The sequence below is a fragment of the Trachemys scripta genome, chromosome 8 (assembly GCF_013100865.1).
Source record: "Trachemys scripta elegans isolate TJP31775 chromosome 8, CAS_Tse_1.0, whole genome shotgun sequence".
NCBI lineage: Eukaryota > Metazoa > Chordata > Testudines > Emydidae > Trachemys > Trachemys scripta.
Genome location: NC_048305.1, coordinates 40,425,276 through 40,442,722, shown reverse-complemented (window position 1 = coordinate 40,442,722; position 17,447 = coordinate 40,425,276). Strand labels below are relative to the sequence as shown.

At 47.3% G+C, this 17,447-nt stretch overlaps 1 protein-coding gene across 1 annotated transcript in view; it reads right to left on the bottom strand.

The window, feature by feature from the left end:
* RGS5 (regulator of G protein signaling 5) overlaps nt 1-17,207 on the bottom strand; it is a 95,919-nt gene extending 78,712 nt beyond the window's left edge. Inside the window, exon 1 of the mRNA XM_034778858.1 lies at nt 16,988-17,207. Coding sequence (XP_034634749.1) covers nt 16,988-17,031 — 44 coding nt within the window. The 5' untranslated portion in view covers nt 17,032-17,207. The remainder of the gene's footprint in view (nt 1-16,987) is intronic.
* Nucleotides 17,208-17,447: the final 240 nt, after the last annotated feature.

Here is a 17,447-nt window from a genome sequence, read left to right as displayed (position 1 = left end):
CTGCCTGGCTGTGCAATGGCAGTCAGAATAAATGGCAAGGTTCTCCCTGCACAGAGATACTGGTGCAGAAATTTCTGTGGTCCGGAGAATCCTGCTTCAGGAGAGTCCTACTGCCAGGACAGCTGGCAGAGCTTTTGTTAGTAAGGGGTCACAAAATCCTTCTGCACCCCCCCCACATACCCTGAGCCCCCTGCCCTGACTACTGTGCATGCACACATGGGTGCACGCACACCCCTGTCCTAACCCCTGCATCCCCCACCCCCATCCTGAGAACCAAACAGGAGCTTCCCCATGTAAGCGCTCCATACTCCAATCTCCTGCCCCAACCCTAAGCCCCCTCCCTTGCCCTAGCTCCTGGCCAGAACCCACCCCTGAAAATGATGGGTTTTTTTACTACAATATTTGGAAAGAAGTGGTCTGTCAAGACCCCTTTTTTTTTTTTTTTTCTTCAAGAGGCCTTTGGAAAAATAAGTTAGACTAAAAGAACAATCAAGGTACCTCACTTTATTTTCATTTACTTGCTATTACTTGGAGGATGAAGGGGGGGGGGGGAAGAATGAAAATGGGGGCAGGGGGAGATGAGTTTCTTTTTCTTGGCTGGGTCCCAAGGAGGGCCCCCAAAAATGAACCTGAGCACAAGGCAGCTGACTCTAAATCTACCAGTGGCTGTTACATCACCTGGGCTGGGGATACTGTCAGGGCCAGTGTAACCACTAGGCAACCGCCTAGGGCACCAAGATTTGGGGGTGCCAAAAAGCAGTGCCCCCAAAAATTCCACTACAGTGGAGTCACGACTTGCATGCTGACTTTAGAACCTAACCCCCATGTAAGAGGAAAATCATAGTGAAAATTACCATAAAGTACAGTATACACAAGAACAGGGGTCCTTAACCTACAGCACATGTGCCAGAGGTGGCACGCAAGCAAATTTTTATTTTTTTATTTATCCTGGCTAGCAAGGGGTCCCGGCCGTCAGCCCACTGATGTGGGGTTCCGGCTGCCAGCCCCTTGCTAGCCAGGATCTCGGCCACTGGCCCCACTCAGTCTCCTGCTGGCCTGGGTGAACGGCAGGAGGCTGAGCGGAGTCACCGGCTGGGCCCCCAGCTGGCAGCTGAGTGAACGGAACCCCAGGCCAGCAGCAGGCTCAGCAGTGTCTGGGACCCACAGCTTGCCATTAAAAAAAAAATCAGCTAGTGTAACACTTCTGGCATGTGTGCTGTAGGTTGAGGACCCCTGTTCTAGGTATACAGTAGTTTATGGTAATTTTCACTATATGCAATTTTCCTCTTATGCGTTGACCTTAGAACCTAATCCCTGCATAAGATGTGACCCCACTGTATTCATTTTTGAAAATTTATAATGAGCAATGCTCTGAGGCAGGGGCACAAGGTAGAAGTTTTGCCTAGGTGCAAAATATCCTTGCACTGGCCCTGGATACTGTGTCAGCTGATCTTTCTTCTCTCTCTTCTCCCCTCCCCCCCACAGTCTCCAACCTATCTGGGCAGTACAGCAGACATGGCCCTGCCCACTGGCTTCCCTCCACTCCCTAGGCCACCCACCACTTGCCCCCCCCTTAAGGCTTAGCCCTCTTAATTTTAAAAATGACTGCTTGCCCCTCTTTTCTTCCCCCCCGCCTCCGGCTTTTCTGGCAGCCCTGTTGCCAGGTATCCAGTTTGAGACTGGAAACTCCAGTAGAAAATGGGACCTGAGTGTCCGGTTAGCAGTGCTGACCGGAAACTAAATGTCCAGTTATAGGAGTAACTATATTAGCCTCCTCTCCTCCCATTCCCAATACCATCCCCACCCCCCAAGAGGGCTGGAAGAGAACCTGTCCTGCTGCTGCAGGAGGAGGGGCAGCTCAGTGCACAGAGAGACCAAGAGAATGGGCTAGAACCAGGTAGGTAGGTACCCACTCTGTGGGCAGGGGCAGATCCTGTTTACCCCCTCCCTTGCTCCAGAGACCAACCCTAGCTCCTGCCCCAGTGTGCTTTTTACCCCAGCCCCTTTTTTACAATCATTCCCCAGGGGGCCCACAAAGTTAATCTGGCCCTGAAGCCTGGAGGGGGGACCATAGATTCTTCACAACCCTGGAGAGGAAATGCAAATCCACAGGGGGTGGATTAATAACATATAAGGTCCCTATACACCCTTTCCTTGCCAAAACCCCACAGCCATACCTAAAGTAAAAACCTTTACTGAGGGGATGAAGAATATAATAAATGCTTAACCAGATCAGTTTGCTCAAGAGGAGGCATGGTATGATAATCATACTTAGACGTGCCTCCCTGTCATGAATCTCATGGTAACTTTGGGTCTCTTAACCCACAGTGTGTAGTAAGACAAAATTTTGGTGATAAATACTTTAAAAATATGTAACATGGATGATTTTTGGAAAAAATCTTTGGTACAGACTAGGAGCGGTAACAAAGTCCTATGAGAATACAGCTTCTCAGCTAGTACCTCTAACCAGGCTTAAAGCTTTGCACAGAAGGAAAAAGCATAACCAATTTAGACTGCTGTGGGGAAGGGGAAACTGAGGCACACTGCCTCATGGCATTGGTGGCTAAATGCCAAGACCTCTATACTTTGCAGAGTATTAATATCTGCATTATGTTAACAATACTACCCACTAAAATGTTTTCAGGCAACCTGGGAACAGAAACCCAAAACTTAGACACACCCATGAATAACATCAGTGTTTGTAACACTTGGAGGTTGTATAACCAAAGCCAAAAGAGAATCTTAGGTACACTGCCTTCCCATTGGTCAGTGATCAATCCTCTGGCAGTAATTTCAGGAGGAATGTGTGATGTTACACTCCATATTCTTTATGAAAATATGCTTACATAGTTGACATAACTAATGTGTTATGCAAGATCTTTTATGTAAGATATCAGTGGAAAGGCTGTGATTATCCAATTTGTATGCATGTATCATTTCTGTATCTATAGTTAGGAATAGGGATTATGTAACCACTACAACTGGGTGTGTATTTAGGAGATATGCACCAGATAACAGGCCATCAAATTTGGTGGACTGTTGAGAAGAAACAGACTGTGAAAATACTAATCTCTCTCTGCTTCCTGGGAGGCATCCTGGGATGTAGCTGTGACAATACTAGGTCAGGTGGTCTTGTCACCTGGTATGAAACATTATCTTGGAATTCTTGTCCCTTTCCACTAAAAGGAAAGGGGAGGCAAGTTTGGGGAAACAAATAAGATTTACACAAGGAAGGGATCTTTTAAGGATGGGGAGGAAGGCAAATGGGACTCTCCTCCTTTGCATACCTAAGAAGGACTGCTGAAAGAACCTGAAGGGAAACGCAGGGGAAAATCAAGACTGACGCAGGGGTCCAGTTAGTAAGAAATAATTGGAACTCTGAGCTACAGAAATTCTGCATCCTGCCTAAATTCAACATTTAGGGTGAGAATTACATTTTGTAACCTGTTTCTTTAGTGAATCAAGCTTAATCTGCATGTTTTGTTTTATTTAGTAAGCTGCTTTGTTCTGTTTGCTATCTCTTTAACCACTTAATCTGCCTTTTATAGTTAATAAACAAAACAGATTTTATTATTAAATCCAGTTTCTGGAATTTCTAAGTGGGGGTAGGGAGGGCAAGAAGTTGTGCATATCTTCCTCCACATTGAGGAAGGGGGTGAATTTATGAGTTTACTTTGTATAGATTTCTCTACAGCGCAAGACAACATACCTTTTGGTCTGCACTCCAAGGGAGATGGACAATTGAGTGCTGGGGCAAGTTCCTTAAACTGAGTCTTCCCAGAGTTGATCTGCAGCTCATTTGTCTGTGTGCTAGAGGAGGCTTTAATAGCCTGGCTCAGCAAGACAGATTGAAGGGAGCACATGCTGGCAGAACAGGCGGACTCGGAGTATCTCAGCACATCAGTTAGCATCTTGAAGGGGGGCAACTCATCACAGTGGTGTAGTTGAGCAGGATAATGAGCACAGCTTATTGCTCTTAGACACAGAAGGACAGAAGCTTCATGAGAAGAACTACAGAACAGCTGTGTTAGGCAAATGAATTTGTTTTCCCACAATCCTGTGGCTTCTGACACCCCACACAGTAGAGAGCTCAGCTGCCCTATGGGAGAAGCCTGTACTTGATGTGAGGAAGCACCTTTAAAAGAAATGGAGCAGAAAAGCTGAATTCTGCCCCTGAGAGCCTCTCATTTGCAGAAGAAGAATGTTCTGGAGTGCAGAGACTAGAGCCCTGCTACAATGAAGTCTAGTCACTTAACCTACAGAGAAGTCATGATGAGGAGAATGCACTTGGGTCACTGTGGGAAGCACGTTGCTAGTCTTCTAACAAATCAAGGGCAAATAGGTTAATTATTCCCTCTTCTTTGCTTTTGGTCTTGCAATAACAAATTTTAAAGTAGCAAAATTTTCTGAGCACTGGCTGGTGCAGGGCCCAGGGTCTGAGACTAGACACTGAGCTTTCTCTTTAGCAATCTGACATGGGATAATAGCATAGGTGTAGTTTGACTTCTATATGTGGGGGGGGGGAGCGGCTCCACTCAGGGCAAAGGGATGGGGGGGGCAACTTCTATGTCTGCCACTAGGGGCATCATTTCAGATTTTTCAGGAGGGGGCCAACTTTAACCATGCTTCCAGGGCCTACTCAGGCAACTGAAAGTCTATGGTTTTTTTTTTTTCTCAGATAGGAATTAGTTTAGAAATTATTATGACTGTCTATCTCAAGAAAGAAAATTAAATATTAGACCCACTCAGCTCTAATACTAACATGTTCTGACTTCTTGTGGGAAGTCACCTAAGGGACACTAGTTACAATTAAAATTGTAATGTATAGTCTTACTCCGATACTCTTACTAAAGGCATTGTGATCATCTAGTCTGACCTCCTGCACGTTGCAGGCCACAGAACCTCACTAGGGTTACAATATGTCTGTATTTTCCCAGACATGTCCGGCTTTTTAGTTGTTTTCCATCTGAGAGGATTTTTTAAAAACATCTGGAAAATATGGACATATGATAACCCTACCCACTACCCCCATCTCCTCTTGGGATGTCAGCTCACTGCAGCCTGTGGATTGCAACCACCACTCCTTCCCCCAGTGCTGCTGCAACCCCACAGCTAGGAGCAGTGGTGTCTCTGCAGCCAGCTGCAGGTGGGGGAGACCCATGGCCGCTTCTCCCAGCATCCCCTGCAGCTCTGGCAGAGCCTCAGTCTCCCCTCTCCATCCCAGCTGTGCAAGAAGCACCCCCTCCACCCCACCAGTGCTCCGTGCAGCTGGGGCTGCCTCCCCCTGCACGCTCACAGAGCTGCTGGATGGGGAGAGGGTCCTGGCACAGGGGAAAGTTCCTCGGCGCATGGTTGGCAGCTCCTGGGAGCCCGAGCTTCCCCCCCACCCTGACCCCAGGAAGGGCCCGCACTGCAGCGCCTCCTGCAGCTACCCAGCCTGAGCTGCCGCAGTCTCACCAGGTCTGGCTGGGAATGGGGTGGAGGCCCCCCTGAGCCCAGGGGTAAGGCCTGGGCCCCACATGCAGCACTTCTCTGCTCCAGCCCAGCCAGAGAGGGAGCCCATGGCTGGGATGCAGCCTCACACGTGGGAGCACGTTGGGGCTGGGATGCCCAGCTCGGGGGGGAGGCCCAGGGCCTGAAGCAGCTTCCTGCCCACAAGCTCTGGCTGCTGCTGCATGGGGAATGTAGAAATCCAGTCTGTTGTTTCGACCGTCCGGAGGAGTCCACGCAGAATCCTTTTTTTTTGTAGTGCTGGTAGGGGGGATTCTGTGGGTTAGTATGCTGTTCAGAGGTATGTTGGAAATATTCTTTGAGTCGGAGACGTCGAAAGTAGGATTCTAGGTCACCACAGAACTGAATCATATTCATGGGTCTGGAGGGGCAAAAGGAGAGGCCCCGAGATAGGACAGACTCTTCTGCTGGGCTAAGAGTATAGCTGGAAAGATTAACAATATTGCTGGGTGGGTTAAGGGAACTACTGTTGTGGCTGCTTGTGGCATGTAGCAGTTTAGATAGTTTAGTGTCCTTTTTCCTTTGTAGAGAGGCAAAGTTTGTCTTGTAAATGGCTTGTCTAGTTTTTGTAAAGTCTATCCATGAGGAAGTTTGTGTGGAAGGTTGGTTTCTTATGAGAGTATCCAGTTCTGAGAGCTCATTCTTAATCTTTCCCTGTTTGCTGTATAGGATGCTGATCAGGTGGTTTCGCAGTTTCTTTGAGAGTGTGTGACACAGTCTCTCAGCATAGTCTGTGTGATATGTAGATTGTAATGGATTTTTTACCTTTAGTCCTTTTGGTATGATGTCCATCTGCTTGCATTTGGAAAGGAAGATGATGTCTGTCTGTATCTGTACGAGTTTTTTCATGAGGTTGATGGATTTCCATTCCATACGGCTAAATGCAGTGCCTTGCATAATGACAGGTTTCAGAGTAGCAGCCGTGTTAGTCTGTATCCGCAAAAAGAAGAACAGGAGTACTTGTGGCACCTTAGAGACTAACAAATTTATTAGAGCTAGAATTGATATGCAAACTAGACACAATCAACTCCAGTTTGAATAAGGACTGGGAATGGCTGAGCCATTACAAACATTGAATCTATCTCCCCTTGTAAGTATTCTCACACTTCTTAACTGTCTGTACTGGGCTAGCTTGATTATCACTTCAAAAGTTTTTTTTTCTCTTAATTAATTGGCCTCTCAGAGTTGGTAAGACAACTCCCACCTGTTTATGCTCTCTGTATGTGTGTGTGTGTATATATATCTCCTCAATATATGTTCCATTCTATATGCATCTGAAGAAGTGGGCTGTAGTCCACGAAAGCTTATGCTCTAATAAATTTGTTAGTCTCTAAGGTGCCACAAGTACTCCTGTTCTTCTTTTTGCGGATACAGACTAACACGGCTGCTACTCTGAAACCTGTCATTACTTTTTGCAGTTCACCAGGCTTGGAACAGATCATTTAACATCTGAACAGCCCTTTCTTATCTTAATCACCTGTTAATCACTCTGTTTATAAACAAAATTCTGACTCCCTGCCTCGGGGGCACAAGCTGGGAGCAGCACATCTCCTGTTTCCTCTGCAGAACTGATTACAACATTGCACGTAGATTGAGGGGGGGAATGCCATCCCATGACCCCTCCCCAAAAAATCCATCTATGGAAAATAGTACCTGATAGTCCTCCCACTCTGACAGCTATTCATGAATCTAGAGGAGATGAGTTGTGGGGTTTCAGTTTAGCTTCCCCATCACACATAATTAACCATAATAATTGTCACTCACTGGCATTTCTGATGGCAGACTCAGCGGGGCCCTGGATACATGGCAGGATGAGTAGAGCTGGTTTAGCTAGAACAGGAGTCCCCAGCCTAACTCTCAGATACTGTGCAGTGTGGTCAAATTTCCTTTCTTTTGTCCTTATTCATTCTTCTCTTTCCTTTTTTTAAATTTTGCACTGCTTTTACCATTGTGGGGTGTCATCAAGGCCCACAGCAGGGATGCAGAGATGAGAGAGGCTGTTTGGGTGGCATCTCTGCCCTAAGAGGATGAGGGAAGCTGTAGGAATTGCACGTGAAAGCCCGCTCTCAGGGTTGGCCAGATCCTCCTTCCACTCCAGTAGGAATCAGTAATGGCAATTACAGATGCCCAGTAATTTGGCTCTCCCAGTGCATTGACAGCATATAGCCATTGCAACTGCCAGGGAACATGGCTGACACTCTGCAGCAGTGCATTCACTTAATGTGGAGATTGCACTTGCTGGAGAAATTTTGCAAAAATGTCAAAAAATGCTTCCAAGTATTTTTCCTGGCATTCAAATTTTTTGCAATTTTTTATTTGAAAAATCAAACTCTGGAAAGCTCAGACCCCTCAAAGCACCATGTATTTTTTTTTTTATTTTAGTTAATAAAAATAAAGAAGCAGCCAAAACCCAAGTCTAGGCCGTGTAGACAGTTCTTTAAAGCAAAACAAGACAGATATTCCAAGGGCAAACTTCAAAAAATACAGCAGCTCTTAATCCCACCAGGTAGTTTTAAAAAATAAAAAAGGAGAGGGAGAGAGGCAAATCCACTCATATATAATACACCCTGCCTCCTGAGGAGAATCCTGGCGCTATAATACACCCTGTCCTCAGGAGAATTCACTGTTCTATAACAGACCCTGCCCCTGAGGCAAATACACCCTTCTACTGTGCACCCTGTCCCAAGGAGAATACACCCCTCTATTACACACCCTGCCCCTGAGGAGGATCATTCCCCTAACACACATCCTTCCCTTGAGGAGAATTCCCCCCATATAACACCCTGCCCCACACATCCCCATTGAAGATACAGCTCGAAGCCTGTTGTTAAATTCTACAAAGCTGGGTTGTATTGTCCCAAGAGTTGGGGTCAGTGAGCACTAGAGGAAGGAGTCAGGTCAAGAGTCCCCTGCCTGAAGCCTCCATCCTTGCTGTGGCCTGGTTGACATGCTTACTGAGAGAGGCAGTGAGAGTTCTAGATTACAAGGTCAGAAGGGACCATTATGATCAGATAGTCTGAGGCCCCAGCGTTCTGTTTTATACTCTTAGTCCATGCGCTTGGAGAACACAAGTCCAGGCATGTCTGAGACTCAGCAGTGCCCACCAAGGTGAAGCAATACCCCAGTGTGTCTCCTGTAAGTGAGTCGTTGAATTGTAACTCCTCAGCTGTACAATGGCTGGTGATGTCTGTTCAGCACCCACCTGGACATTGGTTATCTCTTCCCTTGTCATTGTCTCTGGAGAGCTAGAATCTGGGTGCTTCCCAAACCCACAGCATATTTTAGTGAAAACCATACAACACAATTCTTTATAATTTTATATGCATTAATTATACACCTATTTAGATGGAACAATGGCTTTCAGCAGATCATAATCTTTCTCATGGCATGATGGTTACAGGGTGCTCCCCAAGGTACAGAATGTCACAATAGTGTAGAGTCATGACAAGGTCACCCAGCTGTGTGAGCTACATCTTTGCTTGTCTGAGGATCCACAATTGCATGCAAAACCCACTGTGAGCCCTGGAGCATTGAAGCCCCATCCTAAGCACAAGGGAAAGCAAATGCTCTCTCATGTAGGCATCTGCCTCAAATGGGTGGAGCTTGGTCTGTGGGATGAGTTTTGGAGACTGGATTTTTTTTCTCCATTTAGAAACCTAATCATAACCCCTGCACCCCTCTATGCCTAACTTCATGACCCCTTAGCAGCTCCAGAATTGCACACAGCCCCTTTCCAAGCCCCAGCAAACCTTAAAGCCCCTTTGAACTGATAAGATCCCAAGGAGCCCCTGGGATTCCTTCCGCATCACAGCACTACCTCTGAGTCTCCAAAATTGGCACTGCAGGCAGGATTAATGATTCATCAGGCCACTTTGATTCTGAATGAGAGGGCCCACTTAGGGATTTTAATGCAGTTTGACTAATTCACTTTAATTAGTGAATTGGTCCCCATGTAGACAAACCCCTGCCTTAGGCCTATTCTTGGCAAGCATACTGATAAATGGGGAATATTTCAAAAGCTCTACCATCCCATTGAAAGTCAGTTGGGTTGGAGCCCTTAAGTGCCTGAATCACCTTTGAAAATGGGACTTAGGCTTCTAAATCATGTAGGCACTTTGAAAATGCTCCCTCTAGTGATCCAGGACTCACCCCTGCAGCGCCTCCCGCTGGTCTCTGTTGGGAATTAGCTCATCCAGCTTCCGGAGTGCCCTCTGCAGGCCGGTAATCCACCTTACCGCTGGCCCCCATGTCCCTCCCAGGACCCCAGTGTCCCTTTCTCTGGGGTGCTGCCCCTCTGGCAGTAACCCCTCAGTCTCAGGGTCTCCCCGCCCAGGGGAACCCCCACCCCCTAGCCCCACCTTGCCTCAGTGTAAGGCTACTGCCAGTCACCAACTAGCCTCCGTTCCCTGGGGCAGACTGCAGTGTATGCCACTCATCACTGGCAAGGGGGGGGGGGGTTGGGCCTGCTGCCTCTGTCTAGCCTTGGGCTGTCTACTACAACCCCAGTACCTGTTTGGCCTTATACTAGGCCGCAGTCTGGGGGGTTTCCAAGCCAGAGCTCCCTGGCTCCCTTGGCCTTTCCCCAGCCCTGCTCCACGCCCAGTACCTTATCTCTAGCTCCCTGCAGCCATGCCCATCTCTCTCTATAGCTAGAGGAGACTATGTGCCTTTACTCCTGGCTCAAACATTTTATAGGGGCCAGCTGGGCTCTGTTTGGGGCATGGCCGCAGCTCTGCCTGCTTGCCCCAATCAGCCGAGTGGCTGCTTTCTCCTGCCACAGCCCTTTCCTAGGTCTTTTTTAAGCCCCTCAGGGCAGGAGTGGGTGTCCACCCTGCCACACTCCCCATATCCTACTATGCATACTCATTACACAGTTTTCAGAGGTTCACAGCTCAGACAGTGCAAATGCTTCCTTTGACCCAAGGTAGGGTGCTGATGTTGAATGAGTGCTGTCTCTATGCCACCTGTAACCTGCTAGCCTCTCGCTGGGCTGGTTGTGGCACTGCTCAAAAAGAAGTCACAAGAATTGTTTACACTCTATTCATACTCAAAAATGGTAAAATCATTTTCCCTTCAACTGTCCCCAGAACACCCTCATCAGGCAGAGGCCAAGGTCCCAATTCTCCACTGACTTACACAGCATGCTCCCAAGTCTCATTTACACTGAGGCCCCTGTGTCCTGCTCTGACTGCAGAAAGGTGGACTAAGTTACATTTATACTCTTTAAGGCCCACAACATTTTGGCACCTGAGGCAAGGAGCTCAAATGATGCCCCCATACCTCCTCGCTTGGGCCAAAACTTTGAAAGGTCTCAATTCTGCCTTCTTCCTGTTCTACTCCTCTCATGAGTACTGCTCTTTTACCTAGCCCAATAAAGGAGAACTAACAACTTAAAATGCCTTGTTCAAAAATTTTAAGTAACACTTAACTTTCAAATGCCTGAACAGCAAATGTAACTTTTCTTCTCTGCATAGTAAACATTGGCATTTTTATCTGTTTGAATAATCAAAGTGGTGCTTTCCGTGCCTTCTTGGTTGCAAAGATTTGAACTGCTTTCTGAAGGTCCACAGTCTGGACCAGCTCATGCTCTATTGAGATGATTGCAAGGCCACCTAGCCTCTCCTGTGTCATTGTGGAGCGTAGATGTGTTTTTATTAACTTCAGCTTGGAGAAGCGGTGTTCTCCACTGGCAACTGTTACAGGAAGTGTTAGAAGTATGCACAGAGCAACAAAAGCATTTGGACAGAGGGTGGTCATCTTATTTGTGCACATATATTCCAGAACAGCCTTGGAGTTGATCCTGCTGAAATGTATCTCGAAAGGGCTTTCAGTTCATCACCTAAATCACTCGCATCAATATCATGCATGTTATCATGTGTCAACACGGTCTCTAGTGCCCTGCATTGCTGGTGTAGGTCTTCTTCAGGTATAGTGAGGAGTTTTGGAATATCATACAACAGCCCAAATTGACTGCTGTGTACCTTGATCTGCATGAAACATTCTTCAACTGACTGTATTGCGTAATCTAACACCTGGTTAAATAATTCAACTTTGAATTGTTGTTTGGAGTCTCTTATGGGATTATCCTGTGCCTCGTAATCAAACTGTCTTCTTCTTCGGTGACTCCTGTATTCTTGAATGGGTGGGGAAATAGCTTCAGTGTGAAATTCCTCTGCCAACTTCTATGCACTCTTCAGAACGTTTTGAAATCCCTCATCTGACAGATAAGACTGTAGGCAAGACTTTTCTTTGTCCAGTTGTTCCATTGCTCAAGATATATCAAGGTCAACATCTTGGAGTCTCTTGCTTACAACACTTATTTCAAACAGTATGTCATGCCACAACACAAAGCCATACAGAAATTTGAAGTTATGTGGAAATGGTGATTCCATTTCCCTCTGCCACTGTTCTCCCACGAACAGTTCCTGCCATAGCATTATCCTCCATAATGGCAACTATGGCATCAACTATCTTCCCAATTTGGTGTTTAATAGGCTTTATCACCTCCACTCGACTTTCCCATTGTGAGGCACTCAGTGGTTTCAGTGTCAGAGAGGATGTTCCCAGATGTTGCTTCAAAATTTGCCATGGATGAGTTGATGCAGAGAAAAATACATAGATGCTTTGAATTACATTAAAAAATTCAGCAGCCTCACAAAGCTGATGCTGCATCACTTTGACCACCAAGTTCAATGAATGAGAACTGCATGGGACAAAAAAAGCTCGAGGGTTTTTAACTCTTGGATCCGGGTCTGCACTCCTCTGTTCTTTCCTCTCATGTTGGCACCATTATCGTAGCCCTGACCTCTCATGTCAGCTATCGCAATTCCCATATCTTCCAACTTTTTAAGAAGCACATTTGTCATACCAGCTCCTGTAGTATCATCAATGTCAATAAATTCTAGACAATGCTTTCTGACAGTCACCATTGCAGGGACATTTTCACTAGGTTCTGTTGTTGTTACAAAACATACCATTAAAGTCATTTATTCCGTATGGCTGATGTCAGGTGTGCAGTCCAGAATAACAGAGTAATATCTTGCTGATTTCAGATCTACCACAATTGACTTTTGTTGCCAGTAACTGTATGATCTCATTTTGAATTGTTTTTCCAAGGTAGTGGTGTGTGTATATTTCTTGGGTGGTGGCTCTTCTTAGATGCTTCTGGAGTACAGCATCAAACTCAGCCATCAGCTCCACAATTTTAAGGAAGTTTCTATTATTTGGCACATACAGCTGATTTGAAGTGCCACCATGCAGTGCTGGGTTTTGGGTAGCAAGCATTCTCACAATGGCAATGAGCTTTTTCAGAACATTTTGCCAGTAAAGAGACTCTGATGCAATCTTCTCTTGATGCTGATCATCTATGATAGCCTTTAACCTTAGTCTCATCTCAAGCTCTTTCCACGTATGGAATGCTCTCTGGTGATTTGCTGCCTTCTCATGGCATGCAAGATTTCTAGCCAGATTTTTCCAGTCCTTTGTTCCTGTAGAACCCAATGTGGTTGGAACATTAGACTGGAAGAGTTTGCACTAAAAACAGCATGCAGCACTCTGGGATTTTGAGTACATAAACCATGGTCTCTCCACTTTGTCACCATTGGGGATTTCATGCCAGTAATGTGTTGGATGGAAACTTCTGTTTTCATTGTCTTTGGGCAACATGAAGTTTTTCACTTGCTGTGGCCCACGCAGTACAAGGAAGTTCCTCAGGCTACTGCTCAAGTGGGTCCACAGTCCTGGATCACCTAGACTTAAGGAACTAAACTCATCAGCAGCTGTTTCTTGCGCCTCCACCACATTCTTCTCTGATCTATACTTTTCTACAGGAATGTGCATGGTTACATCCATTTAGGGTGACCAGATGTCCTGATTTTATAGAGAGAGTCCAGATTCTTGGGTCTTTTTCTTATATAGGCTCCTATTACCCCCCCTCCTACCCCCATCCCGATTTTTCACATTTGCTGTCTGGTCACCCTACATCCATTTGAGATGGAGATATGGATGCTGCAGTAGCTGCCAGGTCACCTGCACTCTGACTAACTGGAAGATCAGGCATCTCCTCACCACTCAAATCCTCACTGGGGCCGGAAGGCTCACCATGAACATTTGTGTCTATGTATCTCAGGAGAGCTCCTTCCTGCTTAGCTAGGAAAGCTTCCTTTGCTGCTTGCTTTTTCTGAACGCTGCCCCACAGGGGCGTTTCCTTCTTTCACTCATGACTGCTGTTCTGTGCCAGCTATAGTGGCTCTCAACACTCAGTTGAAGGGGACAAATAAGCAGGCTGGTAGCAGGGCCTGAGTAAGGGAAGATATCAGCATCTTAAGGGTCTAACTGGCTCCTACTACTTCAGTTGACTGCCTGTTCTCCTCAAGTGGGTTCAGGGAAGCAGCAGGAAACAGGAAGCTCCCTGCGAAGCTGGTGTTAATCAGTCCAGACTCCTGGGGATGCTAGAGAGGTACATAAGAGGCTCCTCCTCCTCCTCTCTCTCCCTGCAGCTCCTGCTGCTTTCTGTTATTCCCTCTCACCTTTTCTCCAGCCTGCCTGTTATGTCTCTTGTGCCCTCCTTCCTCCAGCACAGCACTCCACCATCTCTGTGCATCTAGAGCAGAGAGAATACATATGCACCAGCAGCAGACACAATTTTCTACACTCTGAGTCCTAGTGGCACCCCCCTTCCCCCCACCAGTCTGGCATCTGAGGTGGCTGCCTCAGTTTGCCTCATGGTAAGGCCAGCCCTGTTTAAGGCCCCTTGACACTGCCAGAGTTGTGAAAAAAAGAACTTGTTTGTATATGAGAATTTGTCCCTATGTTGTCATTTACACTTGTGTAAAGGGGGATGGATAGATTTAAGCTGCAGCCACATTCATGCAAAATCTCCTAGCAAAAACAAAATGGACAGCAAATTTGCATCAGATTTGTGTTAATTATTTGGTAAGTGGAGGAGTCCCTAGAAGAGTATATTTGTTAACTGTTAGTTTTAAAGAGTGTCCCAGAGCATGGTGAGCCCAGGGTCAGCGCTCCTTCATACAGAATACACTGAGAGCACAGTTTCTTAAACTATAGATACTTGCACAAATCATCAAAGGTATTTTAAAGTTACAGTGTAACTGACCCCTCCCAGTATGGGGAGGAAATTACACACAAGTATAGAGAGTCTAGAGTGTCTGACCAGTGCCATATGAAGAGAGAGAAGGACTTCCTATTACATATTGCCAATATTAGTGCTACAATCTTTGTTTATATGTATGCATACATACATGTGGAACACCTATTAGTACAGTTGTTTCTTCATTAATCACAAACATCTTAGAAGGAAATGGAGCAAGTCAGCCATTTGCAACAGCTTTGCCCTGGAGGTTCTTAGAAGAACTAGTAATGGGGGGGTGAGGGATTTTCCAAACACAAAGTGACTCTTGGTGCAGGGGTCCCTGTGACTTGTGCTCCGACATCCCTTAGGAGCTTCTGAAATTCCCAGCTGACACAGCTAAGACAGGCATTTTCCAGCCAGGGACCTGCAAATCCAGCCCCATTCTTTCTCTGTAAAAGTGTTTTCTCTCTGACCTCAGGGAGCAACCTGGAAAATTCTAATGTGGCCCCTAGAAGTTCTCATAGCAAGTGTGAAGTACCTCAAGTAGGATAGAATGAGAAATCTCAAAAAAGTGGCTATTAATAAAAACAACAACAACAAGAAAAATTGTGAAATAGCTGAATAAGAACTGTGCCTTGTCAGAGGGGCTGGGGACTGTGGATTTGGATAATGCACAGAGAAATCCAGGAAACAGGAGAGGACTTTGAAACATTTAGAGCAAGGCTATTTCTTAACAGCCACAAATCACATTCTCATCTCATGAGATCATTGCACTAAGCACTACGCCTGGCTTCACAGAAAGCATATATATCTTTCTCTCCTTCTGCTTCTAGTCCTGTATAATGGGTCACAAATCTATAATCTACAGGGGAAACAGTAGACTTAGCACATATAGATCCACCAATTCATTCAGTATCTCCAGCTATTTAGACGATAGACCCAATCCTCCCCGATCTAAATAGCCCAGCTCCAGATCTGCAGTTAGGGATTGTGAACAGAAACCCTTTGTAAAGATTCATGTGTTTGACCAGGGAATCTGTAGCTGGCCAGTTCACTAGTGTAACTGTTGCTTTCTCAGGTTGTTCCAGATGCAGGGTTAGCGCTCTGTATTCAGGGCTAGATTGCAAGCTGTATGAGAGGTCTGTGCAAGGGAGCGGGAGGAAGAAGGAGTGAGCACTAGTCTGGTACCCTTGCACAAGTTGCCCAGCCTTGTCCTGTCAGAGTCAGCCACACACCTGCTGACCCCCCACTTCCCACAGAAGTTGTGTGGGTAGGGTCAGGGAATGGGTTGAACTTTTGTTGCCTTCTGCTCAATGAGATAGGTCTGCTCCCTGCACATGTATGGAGACTAGGGTCATTTGTTGGTAGCCTTGGCCAGCACAAGTGAATTCCCCCCTACAGCAAGGAGGAAGCAGGAAGGAATTGTGACTATACTCAGGTCTACACTAGGGAATGAGGACGGTATAATTCCATAGCTCAGGGGTGTGAAAATCCACATCTCTGAGTGAGGCAGTTAAACTGACCTAGCCCCCTTATAGACAGTGCCTAGCACCCGCTTCTAGGGGAGGAGGGGCACCTAAGCTGATGGGAGAAGTCCTCCTGTCTGCATAGGTAGTATCTTCACTGCAGCACTACAGCAGCGCATTTTAAGTGTAGTGTTTCTTGAAGCACAAGCCTTCAGGGTTACCTGTGGGGTCTCTCACTGACACCACTCCTCGCTCAGTGTGGGCATCAGCCAGCTCAGGATCAAGCCAAACGGCAGTACAGCCCGGATCCCATAGACTCCCCGCGAGGTCCAGGACCGGGACCGCTCCCCCCCTCCCCCCACCGCGGCTACGCGTGCTCCCAGGGCCGTGTCCGGGGCAGCCGGCACCCGCAGGCTCCATGAACTCCGAGGTCCGGGGAAGCTGGCGGCCCCGCGAACTCCGGAGTCCGGGGCAGCCGCCCGGCCCCGCACCGCGAGCTCACGGGGCAGGGGGGGGCCGGCCGGCTCCGGTCCGAGGCAGCCGCCCGGCCCCGCGTTGTCCGGGGAGAGCAGCCGCCCCGCCCCGCGCGGCGGGTGTCCGGGGTCGGGGTCCGGGCTGCCGCTGCCCTGCACCTGGCCCCTGCGGCCCAGATAACAGTCAGAGCAACATACAGGGAAAGACACCCTCCCGCTGCTCTTTGGAACAATACTGATACCTACTTTTCTCTTACATGCTGTAACTGTCCTTTGTATTGGACAGGGCAGCATGCAGGACCTTGCCTCACGCCTTGCCCTCCAACACAACACCGGGCTAAGTATTTGCATGTTTAAATGCCCCCATCTAATTTAAGAAATTGAAGCAATCTTGCGTGTAAATCAACAACCATCTTGTCTTCTGCACAAACACTCATTGTTCTCACCTCTCCAGACATGTGTGTGGCAAGGCTGCTAATCCTTTGCACATGTTGTCGAGCTGTTATTTCCTCAGCTTTGAGCAGACCGTGGGAGAAGGCAGGACAAGGCGGCTCCAGCTCTCTCTGTGATGCAGCTTTCTGCTCTCCAGCATATATCAAGGTTCTCTCTGTCCTGGAGCTGAGCCAGACACTCCAATCACACACACAGAGTAATCTCAGCTGCGGAGCAGTCAGGGCTCAGCAGACGCTAGACCAGGGGGTGGGCAAACTTTTTGGCCCGAGGTCCACATCTGGGTGGGGAAATTGCATGCAGGGCCATGAATGTAGGGCTGGGGCAGGGGTTTGGGATACAGGAGGGAGTGCAGGGTGTGTGGGGGGGTGCGGTGTGCTGGAAGGAGCTCAGGGCAAGGGGTGGGAGCGCAGGACGGGTGCAGGGTGTACAAAGGGGCTCAGGGCAGGGGATTGG